Genomic DNA, 26,844 nt, shown 5'->3' on the forward strand with positions numbered 1-26,844 from the left:
ATTGGTAGATGTAGAGGGAATTAGATTAGAAAACTCATAGAACTTTAGTTCAGTCGATGGAGTGCCTGCCTAGAATGCACAGGGATCAGGGTTCTATCCTCGGCTCTGCATAAGCCAGGCATAGAAGTACATGCCTTGAACCTCAGCCCTATGGATATGAAAAGCAGGAAAGGCAACAGTTCAAGGTCCTCATATAGTATGTACTGAGATTAAGGCCACCCTGAGCTAATGAAACCCTGGGGATGGAAGACAGATGACAGACAGACAGACAGACAGACAGACAGACAGACAGACAGACAGAAAAGGGAGGGAGAGAGGGAGGGAAGGAAGGAAAGAAGAGAAGAAAGGAAAGAAGAAAGAAAGAGAAGGAAGGAAGAGAAGGAAGGAAGAGAAGGAAGGAGGGAAGGAAGGAAGGAAGGAAGGAAGGAAGGAAGGAAGGAAGGAAGGAAGGAAGGAAGGAAAGAAGAAAGATTAAAGAGCAAGGTGTCCTTGTGGGATTGTGTAGCATCATCTGGGTATATGTGCAGGAGTAGTATAGTTGGGTATTGAGGTAGATCTATTCCTGATTTTCTGAGAAACCGCCAAATTGATTTCCAAAGTGGCTATACAAATTTGCACTCCCGCCATCGGATGGGAACAGGAAGAATGAAGTGGGGGAAGGTGGAGGGAGAGAGTAGTAGAAGAAACAACTGTGCTGGTTAAGGGGACATCTCAGGGACTAGCTAGGAACCTAGTGTAATGGAAACTCCCATGAATCTCTGAGGGCAACTCCAGCTAAGACTCCTAGCAATGGGGGATATGGAGGCTGAACAGGCCATCTCCTGTAACCAGCAAAGACTTCCAATGGAGGGATTTGGACACCAACCCAGTCACAAAACCTTACATCCACAACTTTTCTTGTCTACAGGCTATGCAGAAGTAAAAGACAAAGCAGAATTTGAGAGAAGGGCCTATCAATGACTTGCCCAGTTTGAGACCCATGCCATGAGACAGAGTTCACCCTGATGCTGTTATGGATATTCTGTTATACTTGCAGGAACCTAGCATAACTATCATCAAAGAGGGTTCACCCAGAAACTGATGGAAACTGATGCAGAGACTCATAGCCAGATCTTAAGTGGGGCTTAGAGAATCCTGTAGAAGAGTGGGAGGAAGGATTGGAAGAGTCAAAGGGGTCAAGGACACCATAGGAAAACCTACATAATCAACTAACCTGGGCCTACAGGGGCTAACAGAGACTGAACTGGAGAGTATGCATGGGACAGACCTAGGTCCATCTGCACATATGTAACAGTTGTGCAGTTGGGTCTTCATATGGGCCTCCTTACAGCAGGGCAGGTCTCTGATTACATTTCTGCCTTTGGATCCCTGTCCCTTAACTGAGATGCCTTGTCTAGCCTCAGTAGAAGATGTGCCTAGTGTTACTGCAATTTGGTGTGTCAAGGCTGGTAGATATCCATGGGAGGAGGAGACGGGGAGTGATGGAGTAGAGGGGAGGTGAGAGGGAAAGACTAGGAGGAGAGGAGGGATTGGGGTTATAAAGTAAATAATTAATAACAAAATTTTTAAAATATCTGCAAAAAAGAAAGACCAAAGAGAGATCTCTCCTTTTTTTGTTAAACAATGGAACTATTCTCGGGTAGTACTTCTACAGATTAAATTATTACTAAAAAAAAAAAAAATCAGAAAGATCCCCTTTCCTGGAGTAAAGCACCATTCTTCCAGGGAATCTGAGTTGACATCTCAGCACTCACACTTGATAGCTCCCTGTCACCTATAACTCCAGCTCAAGGGGGGACTCAGTGTCTCTGCTGACTTCCATGGTACTCATAGGCACACACTCCCAAACTCACGTCACACAATTTAGAAGTACACAAATATTTTTAAAAGTCAATCTAGGACTGGATAAGTGGTTCGATGGTTAAGAGCATTTGAAACTCTTGCAGAAGACGTGAATTCAGTTCCCAGCACCCACATGATGACTCACAACCATCTGTCCCTCCAGTTTCAGGGAATCTGACACAGTATTCCAGCTTCTGTGGGTACCAGATATCATATACATGCATGCAGGCAAACACACACATAAAAATAAGCCAGATATGGTGGTACCTTTAATGCCAACACTTGGGAGACAGGAGCCAGCAGATCTCAGTGAATTTGACCTACTAGAGTTCTAGGACTGCTGCATAGTGAAACATTGTTTCAAAAAAAGAGGAAACCAACTTCTTTAGGCCATTACATAAAAATAAATAAATCATTAAAAAGAAGAGGGTGCTTTGAGAGATGTTTGCTCCAGGTACATACAATAAGAGCTTTAGAGAAAGAAGCAGCCTGATTCTTCTGACAGCCAGAAAAAATCATAGAAGTGGCAACTGATAAGCAGATTGAGAGTCAGATATGAGACCTGAGAGATAGCTCAGCCGTTAAGAGCACTTGTTGCTCTTGCAGAGGACCGAGGCTTGATTATCAGAGCCCAGATGACAGTTCACATGCATCTGTAACTCCAGTTCCAGTGGGATTCAATGTCCTCTTTTACTTTTCATGGGTATCAGACATGCATGTGGTGTACAGACATACATTTATGGAAAACACTCACACACATAAAATAAAATAAATCTAAGAAAAAAATTTAAAGCAAATAGATATTCATCAGAGGGACGGCTTGAGTAGGCCCTGGAGACCATAGCATTCAAAACCTTCTACTTTCTTCCCAGAGGTTCAGCTGCTCTATATTCAAAATGCGTGTAGCTCAAATAATAGCATGAAATATGAGGGGAAGAAGTCTTTGAACGACTCCTTTGAAAACAGTTGATAAAATAGCTAAACTGAACGTCAAGGAACACTAATGCCCTAAAGATTATTATATGCATACACGAAGTGATCTAAAACAGAGGTGGGGATCTGCCAGACCCCACAAGCTGGTGCCAAGGTTATTTCCATACAGGCATTAGGTTCGGCCTAACCAAATGACTGTGCAGAGCTCCGTGAAGCATCCACAGAGGAAGTAAGAATGACCTTTAATGGGCATGTTCTTTATGTCAGCATTTCCATCTGCACTGCTCGAGGGGGAGCCGAGACATTGGTTCTCTTTAATTCTTGGAGGCATTTGAGTTTACCCTATTAATTTGCTCCACAAACCATTCATTCCGAGCTAGAGCAGAAGCGGCTTTAACTGAATGTTTGTCTGAAATTCAAAAGGGTGTGGTTCAAATGAGCAGGTCCACCATGCTGTCAAGAGGGCTTCTCTAAATCAACTGTTTGTTAACTGCCTAGATGGAGACAGAGCATTCACAGTGCCCAGAGCAATGTACTTTGTTTCAGGGAAGCGTCAATCAATTTTCAGTTTCATCATCGCATTTGCCTTTCATGCCAACCCCCGCCTCCACATAAACACACACTTTCAATAGAATAAGAAACCAGTTTGTACTTCAGAGAGCCTTTTGGGCTGAGATAAGAGATGAAAACATCTGGGTTCTAAGGCCTCTTGTTCCCAAGGGACTACTATGCAGCTAACAACTGTTTACAGAAACCCTCTGAGCTCCTTGCTGCCCCCACTCCCACCCTTCCAGCACAGGCAAGACAATGCCAAATCACAAGATAAAGCTCAAGGTCAACTCCAAGAACAAATTATTCACAGACAGAGTCTGAAGCCAGGGCCAACTATGGAATCCACCAACCCAGGCCTAGCATTTTCTTTTAAGAAGTGTTTTAGTAATAGGGTTAAAAGTACGGTCTTCCAAGTCCTTCAGCTAGAATTTGGATCCCAGTGCTGTCACTTGCTAAGTGTATGACTTTGAATAAATCACTTAACTTCTCTGTGATTGTTTTCTCATCTGTAAAATGGGTATAATGATAGCCATTGGGAGGAATAAACGAGCTCATGTTTGCAAAATGCTTACACTAACGCACTGGTTTGAATGAGATGTCACCCATGGTGTTGGAGATTTGTAGTTTTGGTTCTCAGTTGATGGTACTGTTTGGGGAAGCTTGGGATGTGGGGTCTTGTTGGAAAAGATCTACCAACAGAGGGGAGATTTGAGAGCTTAAATACTCTTGCCATTTCCAGTTTGCTCTCTCTGCTTCCTGCCTGCCACCAAAGATGTGAGCTCTCAGCTTCTTACTCCTGTTGCCATGCCTACCACTTCCCTACTAGGATATCCTCTTTTCCTTTTGGAACTATAAGCCCAAAGAAACTCGTCCTTCTTTAAATTGCCTTGGTTTTATCACAACAGCAAAGTAACTACTGCCTATTCTAACTGTTCATTGAGTAATACTGATTTGAGTCTGCTTAAAACAGGTGTGTGGTATTTTCATTTATTTTAAAGGGTTGTTGTAATAATAAATTTTATAAAATAAAATAAAAGTTAAGCAAAGTAACGAAGACACACTCATTTTAAGGTTTTCATTATGTTAGCTCTTGTTGGCTCTTTCTTTCATTGGGTTTGCTTTGCACCTCTTGGCCTCCCGCAGGGGCAGCAGCTTCTTTTCTTTCCTAGGGACATTTAGAACATGGTTTTGTAAGTTCCCCTGTGTTGATCATCTCTTTCTGTCTTCTTCAGATTATGAGGGAGCATCAGGAAAGCAGGGTCAAGTCATCTGCAGCCAAACCTCTCTGTCTATAATCTCCAAAGTCTCAATTTAATTTGTTGAGGTTCTCTTCATTCTGAACTCAGCAGTGGCCCCATAGCAGAACTCAGGGATCACTAACTACATGTGCTTGGGGTTGCCTGGGAGAGAGTCATGAAGTTCCTCTAGCTGGAGCTGATGAGCACTGCAGCCATTATGTTTCTTGTTGCTAGGAGACGCCTGACAAAAGCAGCTTGAGAACAAAAGGGCTTCTTTTGGGTCCTGTTTAAGGGGACACACTCCATGGTGATGGGGAATACCTTGTGGAAGGAGCCTGACGTAGTCAGGTAGCACAGAGAGATGAATGAGGATGCTCAGTTCACTGTCTTCACTTCCTGGTTTTACCCAGCCTGTGCAATGGTCATTCAAGGTCAGCCTTCCCTCCTCGGTTAAACTTTTCCATTTCAAAGACACAGTAGAGGTGTGTCTCCTAAGAGATTTTAAATCTAGACCAATTGTTGTTGACACCCATTTTTTCCTTAAAGGGTTAAGAATGGGTGGGTTAAAGTAACTTATATAGCAGGATGATTCATGCTGTCCTCTAGAGATGCCCACATTCTAATTCTGAGAACATTAACATGTTACAAAATTGATCCATACCACCTACAAGAGAAAAAGAAAACTCTTCAACATCCATTCAAACGTGGGACCCCAAATGTTTTCCTAGCTTTATGGTCACTGTTTCAAGGTTCTCCATGGTTTATGATCAATTCACACTAGGCTTTGGCTTTGCCTCACCTGATCCTCCTTTGTTTGGACAAGAGTTCCTGGACAGACTAGTCTTATGTTAACTTGACATACAAACTATAGTTATCTGAAAGGAGGGAATCTCAATTGAGAAAATGCCTTCATAAGATCCTGCTGTAAGGCATTTTCTTAATTATTAATTGTTGGGGGATGGCCCTTCCCATTGTGGATGGTTTCATCCCTGGGCTTGTAATCATAGATTCTATAAGAAAGCAGGCTGAGCTAACCATGAGGAGCAAGCTAACAAGCAGCATAGCATAGCGTCTGCATTAGCTCCTACCTCCAGGTTCCTGCTCTGCTTGAGTTCCTCACCTCACTGCTTTTGATAATGAACTGTTATATGGAACAATGGATGAAATAAAGCCTTTCCTCCCCAAGTTGGTTTTGGTTATGATGTTTCATCATAGCAGTAGAAACACTAAGACAGTCCTGTTATGGCTTATGCTGTTCTCATGAGGGTAGCTTTCTTTACTCTCTTGTATTAGGTTGAGTTTCTGCATACCACCACCACCACCACCGCCACCACCACCAGCACCACTGCTACCACCACCACCCTATCACCACCACTACCACCACCACCACTACCACCCCTATCACCACCACCACCACCACCACCCCTATCACCACCACCACCACCACCACCACCACCACCACCCCTATCACCACCACCACCACCACCCCCCCTATCACCACCACCACCACCACCACCTCTATCACCACCGCCACCTCCACCACCACCCACCACCACCACCATCACCTCTATCACCACCACCACCACCACCACCACCACCACCAGCACCACTGCTACCACTACCACCCACCACCACCACCATCACCTCTATCACCACCACCACCACCACCACCACCAGCACCACTGCTACCACCACCACCCTATCACCACCACTACCACCACCACCACTACCACCCCTATCACCACCACCACCACCACCTCTATCACCACCACCACCTCCACCACCACCCACCACCACCACCATCACCTCTATCACCACCACCACCACCACCACCACCACCCCTATCACCACCACCACCACCATTACCACTATCACCCCTATCACCACCACCACCACCACCAACACCACCACCTCCACCACCACCACTACCACCACCACCACCACCACCACCACCACCACCACCACCACTACCACCTCTATCACCACCACCACCATCACCACCGCTACCACCACCACCCTGGCTTCCCTGCTCCTCCCCTAGACTCTTTAGCCATTGCACTTCATTCAGTATTTACACTTTTGTCTATCACCACGGAATATGAATAAATATTATGGGGGCAGGAACAGGACTGTTAAGTTTTGAAAATCTCTTTCACCTCACAACCCACCATCACACACACACACACACACACACACACACACACACACACCTCAATAAATGTCTGAAAAATTAACATGATACTGAAATGGAATATGACAGAGGTCTGTGAGAACCAGTGTCTAATTTCACAAGAATGTTGCTTGTTGCTTTAAGGTAGGAAAAAAGGAACCAGGATTAAGAGCTGGGGAGCTATAGGTTCAAGTCTATGCTCTGATCCACATTAGCTATGCAACTTTATGCTAGAGGCTGAGTATCCCTGTGCTCCAAATTCCTTGTCTGTAGAATGGGAAAACTAACAACACCTGCCTTTGTGACTGTAGTTAGTGCAGTGAGATCATGTGTTCGAATCTCTTAAAGAACTCACTGGCACAAATTGCTAGCTATATCAGCTAACATTACTATTGTTATCTGAAGCATTTGTATGGTAGTAGCCTTCCCTGCATGAGTCAGTCCCTTCATTGTCTCAAGGCTTCACTTTTCCCATCTCACCATAGCAACCAATCATCCTCAGAGATATCAGCAGCCTACACTTTATCTTTAATCCATTGCTTTTTATTTACTTGTGCACATGCCATGGTGCACATCTGGAGGTCAGAGAACAACTTGCTGCAGTTTTTTTCCACTTTGTGGGTCCCAGAAATCAAACTCAGGTCATCAGGCTTGGTCCCTGGTGCCTTTACTTTCCAAACCATCTCACTGGCCCCAACACTTTATTTTTAAAAGGGGGGAAAAAGAAAGACTCGATTTTAAAATGCCTTTCCGCTAGGCATTCATTAAGTTGTCCCAATGCAGTTTTGATTCTATTTCCAAGGACACTTGTCCCCCGAATCATCAGAAAGAGATCTCCTGTAGTGAATGGAAACTTTCTAAATAAAAATACTGATATCTAAAATTGTTCGTTAAGAAATGCTTGCCCTCCACTGCACATCACAGCAAGCTCATCCATCTGAGAATGACTCCTTTACGAACACCCCTATCGGTTTTGTTGTTGCTCCATTGCTGTCTCACAGCAGTTTGACATCAGACTCAAGACTGAGACAGGGTGGGAAGTTTGTCAAGTTCAAGTCATCTGGGCAGCACTGCTGCTTCTCCTTGTTGTTAATGAGTTGGCGTCTTCCCTTTGAGACAGACTGAAGTGAACTTGAATCAGACCCTTAGTCCTGAAACAATGCACCCTTACCTTTGTTGAAGCCCAAAGAGCTTTTCAGCGCCGAGGACAGTGTGTCTTAACAAATGGCATTCCGTTCATTTTCTGCACAGAGGCTCCAGGCTCAGCAGGATTCCACTGCATTCTTGGCAGTCTGGCTCCTCTCCTCTGGCAGGGGGTCAGCCTGGGGCCACTGGGGTCAAGAAACCTCCACGGGCTGCCTCAGCCTCTGAAGAGGACAATGCAAGCCTCAGAGTCAGCACTTCCTGCTTCAGTAGCCTAGCCTATAGTGTGTGTGTGTGTGTGTGTGTGTGTGTGTGTGTGTGTCCGTGCCCACGCCCTTGTGCCTGTGCCTGTGCCTGTGCCTGTGCATGTGCACATGTGCTCATAATAAGTAGCCCCTGGCTGGACAGACCTTTAGGACAAACAAGGGACACACAAAGAAAAGGACACTTTAGAGACATCAGGAAGGAAGGGGGTGGAGGGGTAGTCCTACTGCCATGCATGCTACTAGAAGGGATTTCTCAGTTGAAGGGCCTGGGAAGGGTACCTTTCCCAGGAAAGTTCTTGTAAGCAGCACATGCCTGAACTTTTTTGGGTATGTATGTCATGGGCATCATGGCCTCCAGGAAGGATGTAATACAAACAGTCTGTGAATTTGAATAGGGACATTGTAGACTATTTTCCTCTTCTTTTATGGGCTCTAAGCCTGCTTGGCTAAGTATTGTTTAGGTAGTAAGTGTCACCAACCCCACTGTTGGGGTTTAAATCTTGACCCGCACCGGGACAAAGCACACCAAGCCAACATGGTTCCACGTGGAGAAGTTTAATGAAAGAAGAGTAGAAGGTGGGGGATAAATAAAGAAGGCCGGCCGTGGGCACGTGGAGGGAAGGCGGGCCATGGGGAGAGAAGGGACAGGGACAAAGATGGAACAAGAGCAGAGAAGAGTAAGAGCAAGAAAGAGCAAGAGGAGGAGGAGGGGGCAAGCAGCCCCCTTTACAGTCAGGCACAGCTGGCTGTTGCCAGGCGACCGTGGGGCGGGGCATACCTGTTGCTAAGTAGCTGTGGGGGTGGAGCTTAGACAGAATACCAACACCCACTCTTTTAATAATTATTATTTGTGTTTTTACATTGTGTGTGTGTGTGTGTGTGTGTGTGTGTGTGTGTGTGTGTGTGTGTGTGTGTGTGTTGTGCATATGGAGATCAGAGAACAAATTGCAGGAGTCAGTTCTCCTTCTACAAATTGGATGGATTTCAGCGATCAAATTCAGGTTGTCAGACTTGGCAGCAAGTAACTTTACCATCACTCTTAAAGGCCGTTTCCATCGTCACGTTCCAACTAGGTAACATTTTCCAGCCCGTGAGAAGTGGAGGAAAGGCAGATAAAGAGTTCAAGGACACTCTTGGCTACCCAGTCAGTCTAAGACCAGCTTGAGCTATATGAGACCTTATCTCAAACAAAGAAACAAACAAAAATGTAGGTACTCTGGAGATGGCTTAGTCCAGAGGATTCCCATAGCTTGCTGGCCACTAAGTAGGACCAATCAGTGAACTCTGAGCTTCATGAGAGACCCTATCCCAAAATAAGATAGACAGCAATCAAAGAAGACACCGATGCCAACCTCCAGCTTCCACATGTGTGTGAACATGCACCTTCACATAAACACACACATACACACACAGAAAGAGACAGAGGCAGAGACAGACAGACTCAGAGAGACAGAGACAGAGACACAGACACAGAAAGATGCTCACACATACACACCAAAATGAAAAACCAAAACCAACCAACCAAATGAACAATAGCAACAAAGCGACAAGGCTCCAATCTGTCCAATGCCTCCCTGAATGTGCCCAAGTATGCCTGGTGTAAACTGGCTATAGATGAGAAAGTGAGAGGGGTTACATGTGATGCCATTTACAGCCATTCATTTCTGATCAGAGATGATTTTGGTCTGTAAGTCTGAGAAGTTGGGCCCCTGGTAGGGAAGGACACAGGGGGAGAGCATTTGGGTTTGTTTGGGGCTGGTGAAGCGGCTCTGGAAAAGATGTGAACAGTCAGTAGCAGAGCACAGGGGTAAATACTATAAGCGTGTAGGCGTACCTGTGTTCCTGTCCTACAGTGCAGGTCCCCTGCCTGTCTGCCTGTCTCTCTGCCTACCGCTCTACCTTCCTTCCTGTCCCTTACTTACCTTCCAGTCCATTGCTTGCCTGTCCTTCACCTGCCTGTCCCTAACTTGCCTGTCTTTCCCAAGGGAAAAGTTTCAACTCAGGAAGCAAGGCAAGAACAAGTGGCTAGCTTCAACTCTCAGAGTTTGTTGGGAGAAACTTTACACAAGACAGCTTTCCTTTTATTCCCACCTGTCAACTGGTGAGAACAACTGGCCAACCTTGTGGCCACTGGCCATATGTGACTGCTGGTCGTTTGAAATGAAGCTGGTCTGAATCGAGGCATGAGATAAGTGTGAAATGCACCCTCGATTTCAGAGATGTAATACAGTATAAGAATTTCAAATAGCTCAGTCACAATTTGGAAAATATCAGTTACATGTTGAAATGGTAACAACTGGACCTAATGGCTTAAAGAATACATATTGCTAAAATTACATTCACTTGTGCCTATTAGTTTTTCCTTTTTAAAATGTGGCTACTAGAAAAGTGTACATTGCATGTGTGGCATGCATTACACTGCTGTGGAACATTCATTTTAGAATCCCTTAAATGTCCTCATTAGAATGTCATTAGGAGTTTATCCAAGGACTGCTGAAGGCGACACTGGCTTGGAGTATACTCTGAAGCAGCCTGTATCAGCATGGGTCTTTGAAATTCCACAATATCAGGCTTAAAATTTCAGATACACTAGATTAAATATAACAATAACAGATCTATTAAGAGAAACAAAAACCAGTTCTTCCTTGGTTCCCCACTATTCCCACTACACACAGAGATACACAAACACACACACACACACACACACACACACACACACACACACACACACACACACCACAGCCCATGACCAAAATCTTCAAGTCAGAAGACAACTTTCCTACTGCAGTTTCAAAGCCTACTGCACCCTTAACAGAGCATTTAGAATCCTGGGAGCTTCTGGCTTCCAGTGTGGAAAGCCCAGGAGGTGATCACTAAAATGGCCCCTCCATCCTGCAGTTTCTAATTGCTGCAAGTTCTCTTTTGTTCTCAGTTCTCACCTTTGCTCCCTTCTATCCTGTCAAGTTCTTAAGGCCCTGTGAGTGGAGTGGACCAAGCCAAAAAAAAAAAAAAAATCCCAAGCCTTTCTCTCTCTATTGTGGCCTCCCTGGGCTTCCCACAGGTGTCCCTTAGCCACTTGTGCTATTGAATAGCTCACTAAGCAGAACTAGGAGGGGGGCAGCTCTTGTCCATCAGTCAGGCCACCTCCTGCTGCTGTTAGCAGAGGGAAAGTTCTTTCAAAATGGCCCTGCTTTGTAAATTGAACTGGGGAAGAAAGCTGCCTTACCCTTTGTCGAAAGAGGGAGGCAGCCGTACAGATCAAATTAGAAATAGGCAAATGAGATAAGAACTGACTGTGGGACCAGCATAATTCAGAAAACGAGAGAGAGCTCCACCACCAAACTAGAAGGGTACACTGCAAACGCTGAGATCTGGTGGGATCTAGGAAGAAATGTTACGTTTTCTCTTTCCAAATCCTATGTGAACTTGGCCACTTAAATACTGACACTCTTCTCACTTTAATCTTCATTTTAAGGCACGGGTGTGTCTCAACTGGTAGAGTTCTCCTCTGCATATCCCTGGTTTTGTTCCCCAGCATCACCTGAAAGGGATGAGGTCCTCATGTTCAGGAGCTGCAGGCAGGAGAATCACCCTTAACTACATAGTATATTTAAAGATGCCCTTCAGCATCTCGAACACATGGGCACTGGAAAAAATTTCCTGAACAAAACACCAATGGCTTATGCTCTAAGATCAAGAATCGACAAATGGGATCTCATAAAACTGCAAAGCTTCTGTAAAGCAAAGGACACTGTGGTTAGGACAAAACGGCAACCAACAGATTGGGAAAAGATCTTTACCAATCCTACAACAGATAGAGGCCTTATATCCAACAAAGAACTCAAGAAGTTGGACCGCAGGGAGACAAATAACCCTATTAAAAAATGGGGTTCACACTGAACTGAGAATAGGAACCCCATTGAAGGAATCAGAGAAAGAACTGGAAGAGCTTGAAGGGGCTCGAGACCCCATATGAACAACAATGCCAAGCAACCAGAGCTTCCAGGGACTAAGCCACTACCTAAAGACTATACATGGACTGACCCTGGACTCTGACCTCATAGGTAGCAATGAATATCCTAGTAAGAGCACCAGTGGAAGGGGAAGCCCTGGGTCCTGCTAAGACTGAACCCCCAGTGAACTAGACTGTTGGGGGGAGGGCGGCAATGGGGGGAGGGTTGGGAGGGGAACACCCATAAGGAAGGGGAGGGGGGAGGGGGATGTTTGCCCGGAAACCAGGAAAGGGAATAACACTCGAAATGTATATAAGAAATACTCAAGTTAATAAAAAAAAATGGGGTTCAGAGCTAAACAAAGAATTCACAGCTGAGGAACGCCGAATGGCTGAGAAACACCTAAAGAAATGTTCACCATCTTTAGTCATAAGGGAAATGCAAATCACAACAACCCTGAGATTTCACCTCACACCAGTGAGAATGGCTAAGATCAAAAACTCAGGTGACAGCAGATGTTGGTGAGGATGTGGAGAAAGAGGAACACTCCTCCATTGTTGGTGGGATTGCTGACTGGTACAACCATTCTGGAAATCAGTCTGGAGGTTCCTCAGAAAATTGGACATTGAACTGCCTGAGGATCCAGCTATACCTCTCTTGGGCATATACCCAAAAGATGCCCCAACATATAAAAAAGACACGTGCTCCACTATGTTTATAGCAGCCTTATTTATAATAGCCAGAAGCTGGAAAGAACCCAGATGCCCTTCAACAGAGGAATGGATACAGAAAATGTGGTACATCTACACAATGGAATACTACTTTGCTATCAAAAAAATGACTTTATGAAATTCATAGGCAAATGGTTGGAACTGGAAAATATCATCCTGAGTGAGGTAACCCAATCACAGAAAAACACACATGGTATGCACTCATTGATAAGTGGCTATTAGCCCAAATGCTTGAATTACCCTAGATGCCTAGAACAAATGAAACTCAAGACAGATGATCAAAATGTGAATGCTTCACTCCTTCTTTAAAAGGGGAACAAGAATACCCTTGGCAGGGAAGAGAGAGGCAAAGATTAAAACAGAGGCAGAAGGAACACCCATTCAGAGTCTGCCCCACATGTGGCCCATACATATACAGCCACCCAATTAGACAAGATGGATGAAGCAAAGAAGTGCAGGCCGACAGGAGCTGGATGTAGATCGCTCCTGAGAGACACAGCCAGAATACAGCAAATACAGAGGCGAATGCCAGCAGCAAACCACTGAACTGAGAATAGGACCCCTGTTGAAGGAATCAGAGAAAGAACTGGAAGAGCTTGAAGGGGCTCGAGACCCCATATGACCAACAATGTCAAGCAACCAGAGCTTCCAGGGACTAAGCCACTACCTAAAGACTATACATGGACTGACCCTCGACTCTGACCTCATAGGTAGCAATGAATATCCTAGTAAGATCACCAGTGGAAGGGGAAGCTCTTGGTCCTGCTAAGACTGAACCCTCAGTGAATGTGATTGTTGGGGGGAGGGGAGCAATGGGGGGAGGATGGGGAGGGGAACACCCATAAAGAAGGGGAGGGGGAGGGGCTAGGGGGATGTTGGCCCGGAAACCGGGAAAGGGAATAACACTCGAAATGTAAATAAGAAATACTTAAGTTAATAAAAAAATTAATAAAAAATAATAATAATAATAATAATAATAAAGAAAAGAAAAAAAACAAAACAAAAAAAACCAAAAAAAATTTTTTTAAACAAGAAGAATCATGGTAACTAACCAAAGTCTAATATAAAATATACTTAAATAATTCAAACCTTGTTTACCTAATTTATCCTGTACATAAATGTGATTCATATAAAAGCAATCAAGTGATTTTGGTGGTAAGAAAAAAAATAAAGATGCCCTTGCCTATAGGAGACATTGACTGACAAATATATTAGTCTCAAACTAGCAACCACAAACTAACTACCAACTCTCACAGAGGTCAATAGTGTCTGGCCCTCTCCATTAGGCAGTCTGTAGAGGAATGCAGAGCATCTTCTCAAACAGATCACTTGAAAGTAATTTTTTTCTGAGTGACAGTGTTACCAACATTAAGTAATTCGTTGTCTGAAGCTCGGTGAAACTTACATTTCCAAAGTGCAGTGTGAACTCGTAAGGAATCTGCTTCGACCCCTGCGCCCTCCTCTTCCTCCAGCTCTAACTCACCAGAATAGCAGCTCTCAACCTGTGAGTTGCACCCGCTTTGGGAGTCAAACAACCCTTTCACAGGGGCCACAAATCATATATTTATATTATGATTTATAACAGTAGCAAAATTAGAGTTATGAAGTGGCAATGAGTAATTTTAAGGTGGGGGAAGGGTCAACAGAACATGAGGAGCTGTATTAAAGGGTGGTAGCATTAGGAAGGTTGAAAACTACCGCACCAGAAGAATGAATAGAAGCTTCTCCATGGCTGGCAGGGCGGTCTTTTTCACAAATGGGAAGGCCAGTCTTTTGTGGTCCCTCCCCTTTTCTGATCCAAAGTTCTTCCAGGGACACAGCCAGACTTAGTCTGAGACTCAGCTAAAGGACTTCTGAGTATGTTCTACACTGCAGCAGGCTCGCTCTCAGCCATAGGGCACTTCTAAAACCTTGAATTGATTTGATTTACTGGGCTTCAGCCTGGCACCCTGGCAGGTGAGAGGTTACTTTACCTCAGTTGGTTCCTGAGAGAAAAAAAGCTGAAATACCTCCATGTCAGTCGTGTACTTTCCCTGTCAACAGACAGCAGACGTGCAATCCATAAACAAACCCAAAAGACATCAGTTCACACTTGTGGGACATAGCCAGTTGCTCTTGTCATGTAGGCAGTCCCATGGTGCTCATGTTACTTCAACAAACCTCAAGCATCCAGCTGGCTTCAGTTTTCTCAAATTCTGAAGACAAAGGAATTTTGAAGTCGAGGAAGCAGCAGGCCTAGTGTCTTGGTTGCACATGGGGAGAAATGGAGACCTAGTTAAGGAACAACCACCTTTTGTGTGATAATAAATTAATGGCACAGGCTGAAGGAGAAGTTACATCTCCAGGCTCAGCAAGTACTTAGGAGCACCAGCTACATGCCTTACTATGTACCAAGGCGTGGACATACAACTCTCAATCAGGTCATAAAGGTCACTCAAAGTTTCGTATCTATTTCTTTGACTTTGAAGTAGATCATACACTAATTCCAACAAGCCTAGCAGAATATTTGGAGCTCGATTTCAACCAGCAGGTGGTGACTAAAATTAGCACTACTGCCCCATGGAGTGGGTCAGTCTCTCAGCACATGCAAGCTTGTTGAACTGTGTATCCTTCTCCTCCAACCTTCTCCCATCCGTTATTAAATACTTCTGGAACACCTACACTGTGGAGAGGTAGTGCTGTAGGCTCTGGGGCTTGTTGAGAACAAGACAGCTTTGGGCTCTCTCTTTACTGGAGTTTCCTGCCTATGGTCACACTGCTCCAGGCTTCCATGCTTTACCTGGTAACCAGAGTCTGTTGTGCTAAAAACTTAGAATGCTCCATATGCAGAGCTAAGCACAGAAGCCAAAAGTTTCCTGTGCTCATTTTAAACAGACTATCTGAAGAGCATTATTACACTGAAAGGCCGTATGAAGTATAATCTCCTCTTTCTTCCCTGCACTAGACTGTTGGGGGGAGGGGGACAATGGGGGGAGGGTAGGGAGGGGAACACCGATAAGAAAGGGGAGGGGGGAGGGGGATGTTTGCCCGGAAACTGGGAAAGGGAATAACACTCGAAATGTATATAAGAAATACTCAAGTTAATAAAAAAAAAAGAAAAGAAAAGAAAAACTGGTTAAGAATTTTGATTTTATTATTGGATATTTTATGTATTTACTTTTTGAATTTCATCTCCTTTTTGGTTACCCCCACTCCCATCACCATCCTCCTGCTTATATAAGAATGTGCCCCCTAACACCAACATTTCTCTGTTGCCAATCTCCATCCTGCTCAAGCATTTAGAGATTTGGGCTTTTTCTTAAATGCAGTGACTTGGTCTCCATTTTTGTGGTCTGCATTGGTCCCAGAGAATAGGGATTCTCTGACCATCAATAGGAAAGGTGGTCTACTTGGAGGTAACACTCCACACTGCTGGTAACAGCACCATCAGCTCATCTTAAAAGCCACTGACCAGCTGTAGACCACAAAAGAGAAGCTGACCCTCTGTCAAGTTTGCCTGACTCACTTTGTCAAAGAGGTTACTGACTACCCTGAACAGGTGAACAATTAGGTCTTTATTTGGGGTCACATGCATGCCCAGGACTTCACTGCAAGGTCAAAGGTACAGCCCACATGGAAGTTGGCTAAACATGTAAGAGGTGGAAAATGCCAAAGGTGGCAACTAAATATAAATGTGCACATGGGTGGGTTCCGGAAACTGCAAAGCAGTGAGCATGACACTGAGCCCCAGCAGAATTCTGGATCGTTAGCAAACAGGTGGCTTTGCACATGTAGAAAAGAACGTGGAGGTCACCCTACTGAACTTGAAAAGGTTAAAGAGGAAACCTCTAAGTGACTCTCATCAAACAGAGTTTAATGATGGAAAACAGAAAGTGTCTTAGTATTTATTTATTGGTTACTTTTGCTCAGGGCTAGGGCTTGGGAAGGCATGAATCAGAGTCTCCCAATGTAGTAGTTTGGCCTGGATGTTGCCTCTCTAGCAGTAACTGGAGGAGGTTTTACATAGAGGACGACATAGAGGCAAAGACAATGCCTGAAAACTACAAATTTAAGGTTTGAATTTTATTTTGCAGCAGTCAACTTGAATAAAAATGCTAATGACATATAGTTCATAGTGGGTTTCTAATACTCAGCTCTATTAAAGTTAACATGGATCAAGCCTAAAGAGACCTAGAGCAGTCAGTTGGGTACATTAATTAGTACCCTTAACCTTTTTTACGTTACAAGTATGAATAAACTTAAGTGAACTATTTTTTGTTAAAAAAAAAAACCAAACAGGTGAAACTAACCAATCAGAGAAGCAGCAAAGATTAAAATTATGTAATACGGATCTTTCAAGTGTTACTCAGATAGACGCTTTTATGTTTTTAACTATATTTTTCTGTGTATCAGTGTTTTGCCACATGTATGTATGGGCATTGGGATTGTGCCTAGTGTCAGTGGAGGTCAGAAGAAGGTGTTGGATTCCCTGGCAGTTGAGCAAAAGATGGTTGTAATTCATGACAGGGGTCTTGGGAACTGAACCTGGACTTGAGTCCTTTGTGAGGGCAACAAGTGCTCTTAACCACTGAGCCATCTGTCAGCCCCTCAGATAAAGGCTTAAGAAGTCTGTGGCGCATCTATTTACTTTTGGGGGCTTATTTATGTTTGAGAGTGAATCTCAGGTGTCCCAAGCGGCCATCATACGTCCCGTGTACCTGAAGCTGCTTTTGGACTCCTGATTCTTCCTTCTTTCTTTCATGTTTTTTTAAAAAAGATTTATTTATTATATATGAGTATACAATCATTGCCTTCAGACACACCAGATGAGGGCATCGGATCTCATTATAGATGGTTGTGAGCCACCATGTGGTTGCTAGGATTTGAACTCAGGACCTCTGGAAGAGTAGTCAGTGCTTTTAACCACTGAGCCATCTATCTCCCCAGCACTCCTTTCTCTCATGTTTTTAATTTATTTTATTTCTTATATACACTGTCCTGTCTTCAGACACATCAGAAGAGGGCATCAGCTCTCATTACAGATGGTTGTGAGCCACCATGTGGTAGCTGGGATTTGAACTCAGGACCTCCAGAAGAGCAGTCAGTGCTCTTAACCACTGAGCCAACTCTCCAGCCCCCATGTAGGCCCTCTTAGTGGTTGCTTTCTCCAGGGACTTTCTCTTTTGCCTCTAAGGAATGATAAAGGCTTATCTGAACCTTATTAGAGTTGCTACTGGCCCTCACTGGTCTCAGTGGGAGAGGATGTGTCAAATCCTGTGGAGACTTGATGCCACAGGGAAGGGGGATGCCTGGGGGTATAGATGCCCTTTTCAGGTGAAGGGGAGAGGGGATGAAGAACTCTGGGAGGGGGACTGGGGACAAAAATGAGCATGTAATGATCAAAAATCATGGCCCCTGTGCTGGCTCAGTGATGCATTGTAGTGGCTAGGCTGAATTGTATATATTTCCTGTGTATTTTCCTGTATGAGCTCCCCTTTCCTGTGTGGTTTTTGATTAGAGAGATTTGTGTGTTTGTTGTGTAGATTTGAAGTACTGGGGAGGGAACTCCAGGCCCTACACAGGCTAGGCAGGGACCCTACCACTGAGCTCTATCTCTAACCCCATTAGAGTGGTCCATAAACAAATGCACTGAGGTGGAGATGTGCAAGGCAGAAGGAACGCTATGGGCAGTTTTCAGCACACACACACACACACACACACACACACACACACACACCTTGACCCATATGTGCCGACACTACATGTGATCTGAGCCTCTGACTGATCAATCAAACCTTCCATGTATCCCACAATTTCTGTCCCATGATGTGTTTCCGTACTGCAGATTAAGGGACATCTTCCCCTCTCAACCATAAAATGCAAACTTCAGCATGAGATATCAAGCACCTAACTTACTCTACAGAGACTGTTCCCCAGCTCCTATGATATGAGCTGTCAAATCCCAGGCACAGATGCTCTCCTCTCCACAATGTGATGGGGTTGTCATCCCACAGTCAAAACTCTGACCCAGAATTGTTCCTGTTTGAAAGAACTGCAGGGACAAAAATGGAGAAAATCCTGGGGAAAAGGAAGTACAGAGTCAGGCCCAAGGTCGGATCCATCTCAAGGGGAGACCCCAAGACCTGACACCATCACTGAGGCTATGGGGCGTTCACAAAAAGGGAGCTCTCATGACTGCCCTCCCAAAGACCCAACAAGCAGCTGAAAGAGTCAGATGCAGATGTGTGCACCCAACCAATGGACAGAAGCTGCTGACCCCTGTGGTTGAATTAGGGAAAAACTGGAGGAAGCTGAGGAGGAGGGCGGCCCTGTAGGACCAGCAGTCTCAACTAACCTGGACCCCCGGGATCTCTCAGACACTGGACCACCAACCACGAGGCATACACCAGCTGAGATGAGCCCCCCCCCCAAACACATATACAGTAGAGGACAGCCCGGGTCTGGGTTTAGTCAGAGAAGATGCACCTAACCCTCAAGAGACTGGAGGCCCCACATGGAACCTATCCTGTCACATGGACCTTGATGTGTCGAAGTTTAAATAACTTGATTCCAAACCCAGAATTGTAATAAAAATCAAGATGGCTGCCTGCACAGACAGCACAATTCGCTGTCTTTTTGGCCCCATTCTCATGAGATGGCAAGCCGCAGCAAAAGCTAGGATTTGCATTAAGAAATCTCTGATCCGACCACTATGCTTTTTGGTCCAAAAAGCAGCTGTGGGGCTGGCTCTCGGGACACAAATGGCTTTTCACGTGTGCTTGACCACCCAGGTCAACCTAGGCCATTTGGGTCCTGCAGCCAGTTCCTGTCTTAGAGCTGCCTCTCTGAAAGCCAACCTTCCCAAGGCTAGACCTGAATCAAACCACTCACTACCACAGCATAGCACGCAAGGACAGTCTGAAAACACTAAACACCAGAGCCAGAAAGCCAGTTGAATGAGGTTTATTGTTTCAGACTGGGTTTGCCCCATCCCTTGAAGTTTTACTCCCCGCGCTGGCATTGGTGGTAGTAGGCCTCCCGCTCTTCAAGGTACTTGGCCCTCAGAACCGCAGCCCTCTCCTCGTAGGGGATTTTATCCGCTTCTGAACACCTGGCCCACATCCTCCCTGCAGCCTTGGCCACCTGCGCCACAGTCCAGTTTGGGTGTTGTTCTTTTATCTCCTCAAAATGGTCCTGGGAGAAGAGCAGGAACGAGGATGGGGGCTTCCGCGGTGCATCTGGATCTCTCCTTCTTCTCTCCCTTCTCGGTCCGGAATAGTTTCTCATTTCACGTTGGTACCGATCTTTGTCGCGCTTGGCCAGGGCTTCATACTTCTTTTTTTCCTTCTTTGAGATGGTCCGCCACTTTTCAGAACACTTTCTAGAAAATTCGGTAAAATCATAATAGGTGTTTGGCTGTTGCTCCCTTGTTTGATTTCTGAAATCCATCATAAAATGGACATAAGGAGAGACGTTCACTTTCGGTCTTACTTTGCTGTCTTTTCCCATGTTTATAGAAGCTCGAATTCCGATCCTGCTGATTGGAGAGCAGCGATTGGTCTTCACTACAGGAGCAGCCTAGACAGTGTCCTCCATGGGGTGAAATCTTCCCTCTGTGTGCGCCTCAGCCAGGGCCCAGCCTTTTCAGTGCTGGTGGGTATTGTTGCGTCAAAGAAGGGAAAATGTGATGTCATCCCTGAGCTGACCAATGGCTGCCAAGCTTAGTTATTTACAGGAAGGCCCTCTTTTTTTTTTTAAGATTTATTTATTCATTAAAGGTAGTCCCTCTTTTAAAAAAAAAGATTTACTTATTTATTATATAAATACAGTGTGGCTGTCTTCAGACTCACCAGGAGCAGTCATCAGATGGCTCTAAGCCACCATGTGGTTGCTAGGATTTGAACTCAGGACCTGTTGAAGAGCAGTTCGTGCTCTTAACCACTGAGCCATCTCTCCAGTCCTGATTTTTCTTTCTTAACTTCTTGACAAGTATGCCACTATGCCTGGCTTTCTATTTACTTTGTAGACTTGTATTCTTTCTTCATTCATAAAGTAGCATTGCCCTTTGCTCTAGACTTTCTGTGACAGGAAAGACAGTTTGCTTAAGCTCCCAGTTCTGTTGGTCTTCTATGTGCGCTCAGCTGTGTTGTTCTTGAAGAAACCTAGGCTTAGCTGACATTTAAAGAGATTGTACTTGGCGAATTACACTACCCATGAGGAGTGATTAATGACAGCATCTGGCTGGAAGGAAGACTGGGGCACTCCAGAACCTGTGCTGGCGACATTTTTTCCAAGGCAAGAAGCAAATGAAGAGTGCCTTTACCAAATCTCTCCAAGACCCTGAAGAAGAGTGTCACTTGTATTATGATATATACATAAGCATGCACCAACTCCTCACCCAGCCATCAACCAAAGACCTCAGAATGCTTCGAGCTGAAAGAATTGACCTATTCATATTCTGGCTCTATAAAGGCATCCTTGGTCCTGGAAGATCCCTGGCTCTTATCTGTTTGATCTAAGCCAAAGAAAGTTAGGAGTTCATGTTTGTGTAGCTGCTCTGTTCTCACTCCAAGTAAGCACTGGGAATAAACAATAGTGTGGAGATATCCATTTCATTCAAAGATCCTGGGAAAAGGAGATTCTTTGCAGAGCTCATCTCAAGTTATAGCTATGCACCACCAGACTTACCTTCAGCCTGAAGAAAGTCAGTGTACCAAAATACAAACTGAACACAGATTTTTAGCATTCTTGCTGGAATTAATTTTTCAACAACAGAGCACTGCTCTCAGGAGAGACTGTAGGTCAGTTGTGTCATTGACAATGCTATTAGCAAGGAAATGGGCAAAGAAAGACAGTAAATGTGATTACAAAATACTAGCTTTGCTCAAATGACCTTACTGGTGATCCACTATCTTGTAGCCTCAATATTCGATATTTATAAATTTTGAGTATAATATCCCTCCTTTGTCTTAGAAGACATTTTAATGACATTGATAAATCTCCTTGAAGCTTTGGCCTGCTTGGCACTTAGTAAAGAATTTCTGAGCAATGTATTTGCCTTGATTTTAAGAAACTGCCTACCTAAATCATGGGGCATTGCTCACTGTCTGGTTGCAACCTTGAAATCTGCTTGGTGGAAAGAAACACACATTTTCTTTTAGTAACTTTGGTCATTTGGTCTTAGGAGGCCTTGGATTGAGGGTGTACACATCTCATCCCACATTCATCTCTGACCTGGACCATCTTAGTAAACAGGTGGTTATAATTTTATTTTTGTATCTTATCAACAATTTATTTGCCATGGCACAAGGAAGACACTTGTGATATTTTTTACACATACTAAATAACAAGAAAAGGTGTACCTTAAAAGATTGTCTGGAGTGGGTTGGGGATTTAGCTCAGTGGTAGAGCGCTTGCCTAGCAAACGCAAGGCCCTGGGTTCGGTCCCCAGCTCCAAAAAATAGAGAAAAGAAAAAAAGAAAAAGAAAAAAAGATTGTCTGGAAAACACTTTGCGTGTCCAGGAAGACAAAATTGACCTCAGCTAAAATTCTAACTCAAAAAAAAAAAAAGTTTGTCCTATTTTGGAGTCAGAAAACTTAATAAACTTGCTTAATTTAAAGCTTTATTTCTCCATTCAAGGGAGGGGGATATAAAATGTATGTTCTTTTCATGTACCTATTACTTTCCTTCTCTTCCCCTTTCTTCTTTCTCAAAATTGTCACCTACACGTGGGAATAATTTCTCATGAATTTAAAAATGCATTGCTAATTATTTGGACATTTCACTAAGAAACCAGAAACACCTCAAACTGCCTCTACTTAATTTGTGACTCAGGTTGGCTAGTTGAGTTCATGCCACAAATGATAAACCCACAGTGTATATTTTTACCCTCATGTATTGGTAGAAGGAAATAGTTCTCAGTGCTAGAAGAAGTACCCTGCCTTGTGCTCCTTCCTCTGCCTGTATGTCGTGTAGAGCATCAAGAGACTCCTTCTGATCTCTCTTTAGCCAGGAGATGTTATCCAGGAACCAGCTTGGGTTGGCATCATAGGAGAGTAGGTTAAAAAATGCACGGCAAGGAACTTTTGATTTATGGTCACGAATGAGGGGCAGGGAATCAGAGAACAGGGGCAAGGAATGGTTGACGGGTGGACATTTTGAAGATCACCTTTATAAAATCCAAGTGAACAAAAAAATCAAGTCAGGACAGAAAACAACAACGACTATGAAAACAACAACAACACCCACTAAAATAAAATAGAAATCTGAGCACAAGTACCCAGCCAAAGCAAAATGGAATTTAAGGCAATTACCCAACTAACTCAACAGCAAAATTCAAAAGGCCCATTCAGTTTCATGAACATTTAAGATCCCCAAATGGTCATAAACTAAATGACCTGCAATTGTAGATCCCCCATGGCTACATAACTTTGCCGGCCAACTCTAGTCTCAGGCCCACGTACTGCAGAGAGGCAGGACAGGTTTTTTGACGGGAACTGGAAAACCACAGTGAGTTTGTTCCAATTTTCCCATGAAATAAAGTGCTGCGGTGAATTGCCTGGCTTTGGAAGTGGATTTGGAGAATTGCTTAGCTCCCTGCTGGGTACTCAACAGATACCCACCTGCGAATTCCTCAGGGTTTGTACATGTCACTGTATACTCAGTGCTTTCCAGTAGGCCTTTGAAACCAATAACTATGAAAAGCCTCGGAAGCAATATTCCCCAGTAACACCATTCCCAATAGATAGCTTAATGTGGCCCACCATACTGGAAAATCCTCACAGTAAATTTATTTCTTTCGAGCTTCTTTTAAAGGCTGCATTAAAAGTAATACCAGCAATAAAATCTACTCTTATGAACCTTCTAGTTATGTTCCATAACTGTGCAGAAATCATAGGATTCTGTATGAGATCTTAAAATAACCTAAACTGAAAGCAGGTACAGATATCAGAGATAATATTCAAATGCCTAGGAGTTCCCTAAGTGTAGCAGTGCTTTTGAGTAAGTACACCATGATAATGTCCTTTCAGCTTCCCTGATTCTTCTGCTACCTACAGGATACCAGCACATCAGCTGTTGGGAGGCATAAATATTGCTGGGAAGCCCTGCATTAACAAATTTTCACCAAAATACAAGCACAAATATTTGCTCTTTAATAAAAATGGTAAGATATTTAAAATGAGGTTATTTGGACATTTAGAGGGTTTTGGAAATTACGGGGTATACACTCAGTGTACATTTTATTTATAAGTAACATCCCTTGAAGAGGTCATTGCCTGCCTTCGCTTTTGACTGAACCTGAAAATCACTTACAGAGTAAATTAAGATTGTGGTATGCAAAAAAAGAAAACGTGGTTGGTTTTTTTTTTTTTAAAGCCTAGCCCTAACTTGGAAAGAAAAACTCTAATTGGCCTCTCTCTCTCCATGGAAGAATTATGGAAGGAATGAATAAATGCTCTAAGGAATGAACAAATGAATTAGTTGTACTTGTAAGACACCCTCATTGTTTTACTAGGAAGTTTTTAGAAAAAATTCTAGAAAACCCTACACCTGTTTAATTGGTAGTCCTGTTATCTTTTACTGTTACCATTTTGGGACACTTTATGTCTTATACTGGCATGTGCGACACAGCTTCATCTCTGCCGCATATCTGTGTGGTGCCTGACACATAGCTTCGTTTCAGAGTAAACTTGTCACTGCATACAAACTTGCCCCCACCATGCTCAGTGCACATATGTTGGACCGAAGATGAACTGTGTGCTGCTCCCAGAATCAGGCAGCCCATTCTTGGCCCTTGCACTTCACCACTAGGTGAGACCTGAAGCTCCACCCGCACCATATGCTCCTGATGACTGTCAGAAGGTCTCAAAATCAGAACAGAGGCTCAAGCAAACCCACAGCAGGGCTAATATTCTGGAGCCAGAAAAGCAATGTGGGCCTCAGACGGTACATTTTAGAAAGCAGGCAAAAGCCCAAACAGCACCTGTTTTCAATATGGGTTTCTCCATTCCCAAACACACATTTTTACTTGCGTCTCAAATTAGGCCATGGAGAACCAGCCCCCGGTTTCCCACTAGCCCACCCCTTTCCAGAGTGGGATCCGTCTATATAATCAGCTGGCTTGGGCCATGGTGGTCTGGCTGGCATCCACTCACAGTGCCCTCAACCCTGAGTGCTCACTGAGCTTATCTGCTCCCCACATAGCTAACCAACAAGTCTGGCCACGTTACCAAACAGGCTCTTGCCTGTTCTTAGCACAGTAAGCAAGAGGAGCCATGTTTTCCCTCAGGGGAAGAGCTGAAAAGTATAGACTAAATAGAAACCATCGCTCTCTCAGCAAGTCACAACAAGGTTCTGGAGACCATCTTGGTGGCACATTCTCCTGAGGATGGTGGCTGGTGTTTTTCTCCAAGCTAATGAGAGATTTGCACCAATTGGAAGCATCCTTTACTTCCTCCTCCCTCTTGACACGGATCCCCAAATGACAATTGTCTCAGCTTAGAACTTTGCTCCTTGTCAAAATGTGGATCTTCCCAGAGGAAGAGCAGTCTGAGCCTCTGGGGTATTGGGAATGGGAGTAGGTAGGAGGTTGAAAGGTCCTGAGATGATCCTGGCTTTCCTCATAGGTATTGCCAGATCTAACTCTGAATTTCATACAACTCACACAATTTTGGATACGATAATATGCTATGTGTCACTGATATCGAAATAAGGTCCTCAGACCAGCAGCGCTCCTATTCTCTGGGCCCCTGTTTTGTTGTTTTGTTCTTTTGGGCATTTTGGGGTTTTTTGTTTGCTTGTTTTTAAAGGAGATCTCATTAAAACAACTGTTACAGGAAGGAATCTAATGGACTTTCTGCATGCAAAGCAAGTATTAAACCACTGAACATCTCAAACCCTGTGAAATGAAATCTTTAGACTCCCTTCCACAATTCTACTGAAGGAGAGAGGCATTATGGCAAGATTCCTAGATGATTTAGCTATTCATTAAAAGTTGGGACTTTCAACTTGGCACAATAGTTCATGCCTATAAAGCCAGGACTCTGGAAATAGAGATGGGAGTTCAAGGCTAGCCTGCCTGGGCTATGTCCCAAAAGAAACAAAGTTGTCACATTTTGGTGTAATAGACTCAAAGAGACCTAGTTTCAAACCATGGTTCTATGACTGGAGTCATGACGCAATAGCAGAACACACATTTATTATGTAGAGGTCCTGCCTTCCACACTCTTCGCTGTGAAAAAGAACCACAGAGCCTATCCTAGATCTGCCATTTTGTCTTTAATCTTGGAAAAAATCCATTCATTTTAATAGGCTTCAGTGTCTTCATCTCGAAAAAAGTGATAATAGCCTAGTTACATAGTGTTGTAAGAATGAAGCAATAGAGTTCATTAGTGGCTGGCATGTGGTCAGTGCCTAAGAGGTAGTACATAGCACATTACTACTTTGTATGTCCACTATTATTCACCTGTTGTCCTGTAATCATAATCCCTTCGTTTTTCTCCTCAGAACTAAACGTCAGTGAAAGTGTGCTTACAAGTCAGACCTAAGTCCTCAATGAAAAATGTCCCCCAGGCCCAAATACCAATTCAATTCTCTTCTCATACTTTTCACCCTATGCTAACTAGAGACCAGGTTTTTATTTTTAAATCTAAGTTTCAGAATCCGTGGGTTGCAGATCGTGCTCATTTTGGTATGATTAGTCTGATCATGCCAGCTGTGACTGTCAGAAAAGTATGTCATGGGTGACAAGATGACAGAGTCTAACCTTTAAAGGTGCTTGATAGGAGTTAATGATGTGACTTACCACTAACTTAACGGGACCTCCTGTCACAGCTGCACACCAAGCACTATATGTCCATACTGTCAAGAGGCCAATGGCTTTTGACAAAAAAGGAGAACTGGCCACCTCCCCCAGGACTGCTGCTTCGTTCCAAGCACATGTCCTGTCTAGAGCTATGCACATAGTCCCTGGGACTTGAAGCACTGTTTTGCATCCTCTAAGAAATTCTCTCCCCATCTTAAACAGTCACATCACA

The 26,844-nt window shown here is 44.0% G+C and overlaps 1 protein-coding gene and 1 long non-coding RNA gene across 3 annotated transcripts in view; one reads left to right on the plus strand and one right to left on the minus strand.

Moving 5' to 3' along the window:
* LOC102550607 (uncharacterized) overlaps positions 1-26,844 on the plus strand; it is a 180,790-nt gene that overhangs the window by 53,637 nt on the left and 100,309 nt on the right. The gene's annotated exons all lie outside the window — the stretch shown is intronic.
* Positions 19,755-20,471, minus strand: LOC134484169 (high mobility group protein B4-like). The gene has a single exon (XM_063280538.1). It carries the CDS (start codon positions 20,314-20,316, stop codon positions 19,810-19,812), a length of 507 nt encoding a protein of 168 aa, XP_063136608.1. The 5' UTR covers positions 20,317-20,471; the 3' UTR covers positions 19,755-19,809.

This window comes from Rattus norvegicus, chromosome X, assembly GCF_036323735.1.
Source record: "Rattus norvegicus strain BN/NHsdMcwi chromosome X, GRCr8, whole genome shotgun sequence".
In the NCBI taxonomy this organism is placed as follows: Eukaryota; Metazoa; Chordata; class Mammalia; order Rodentia; family Muridae; genus Rattus; species Rattus norvegicus.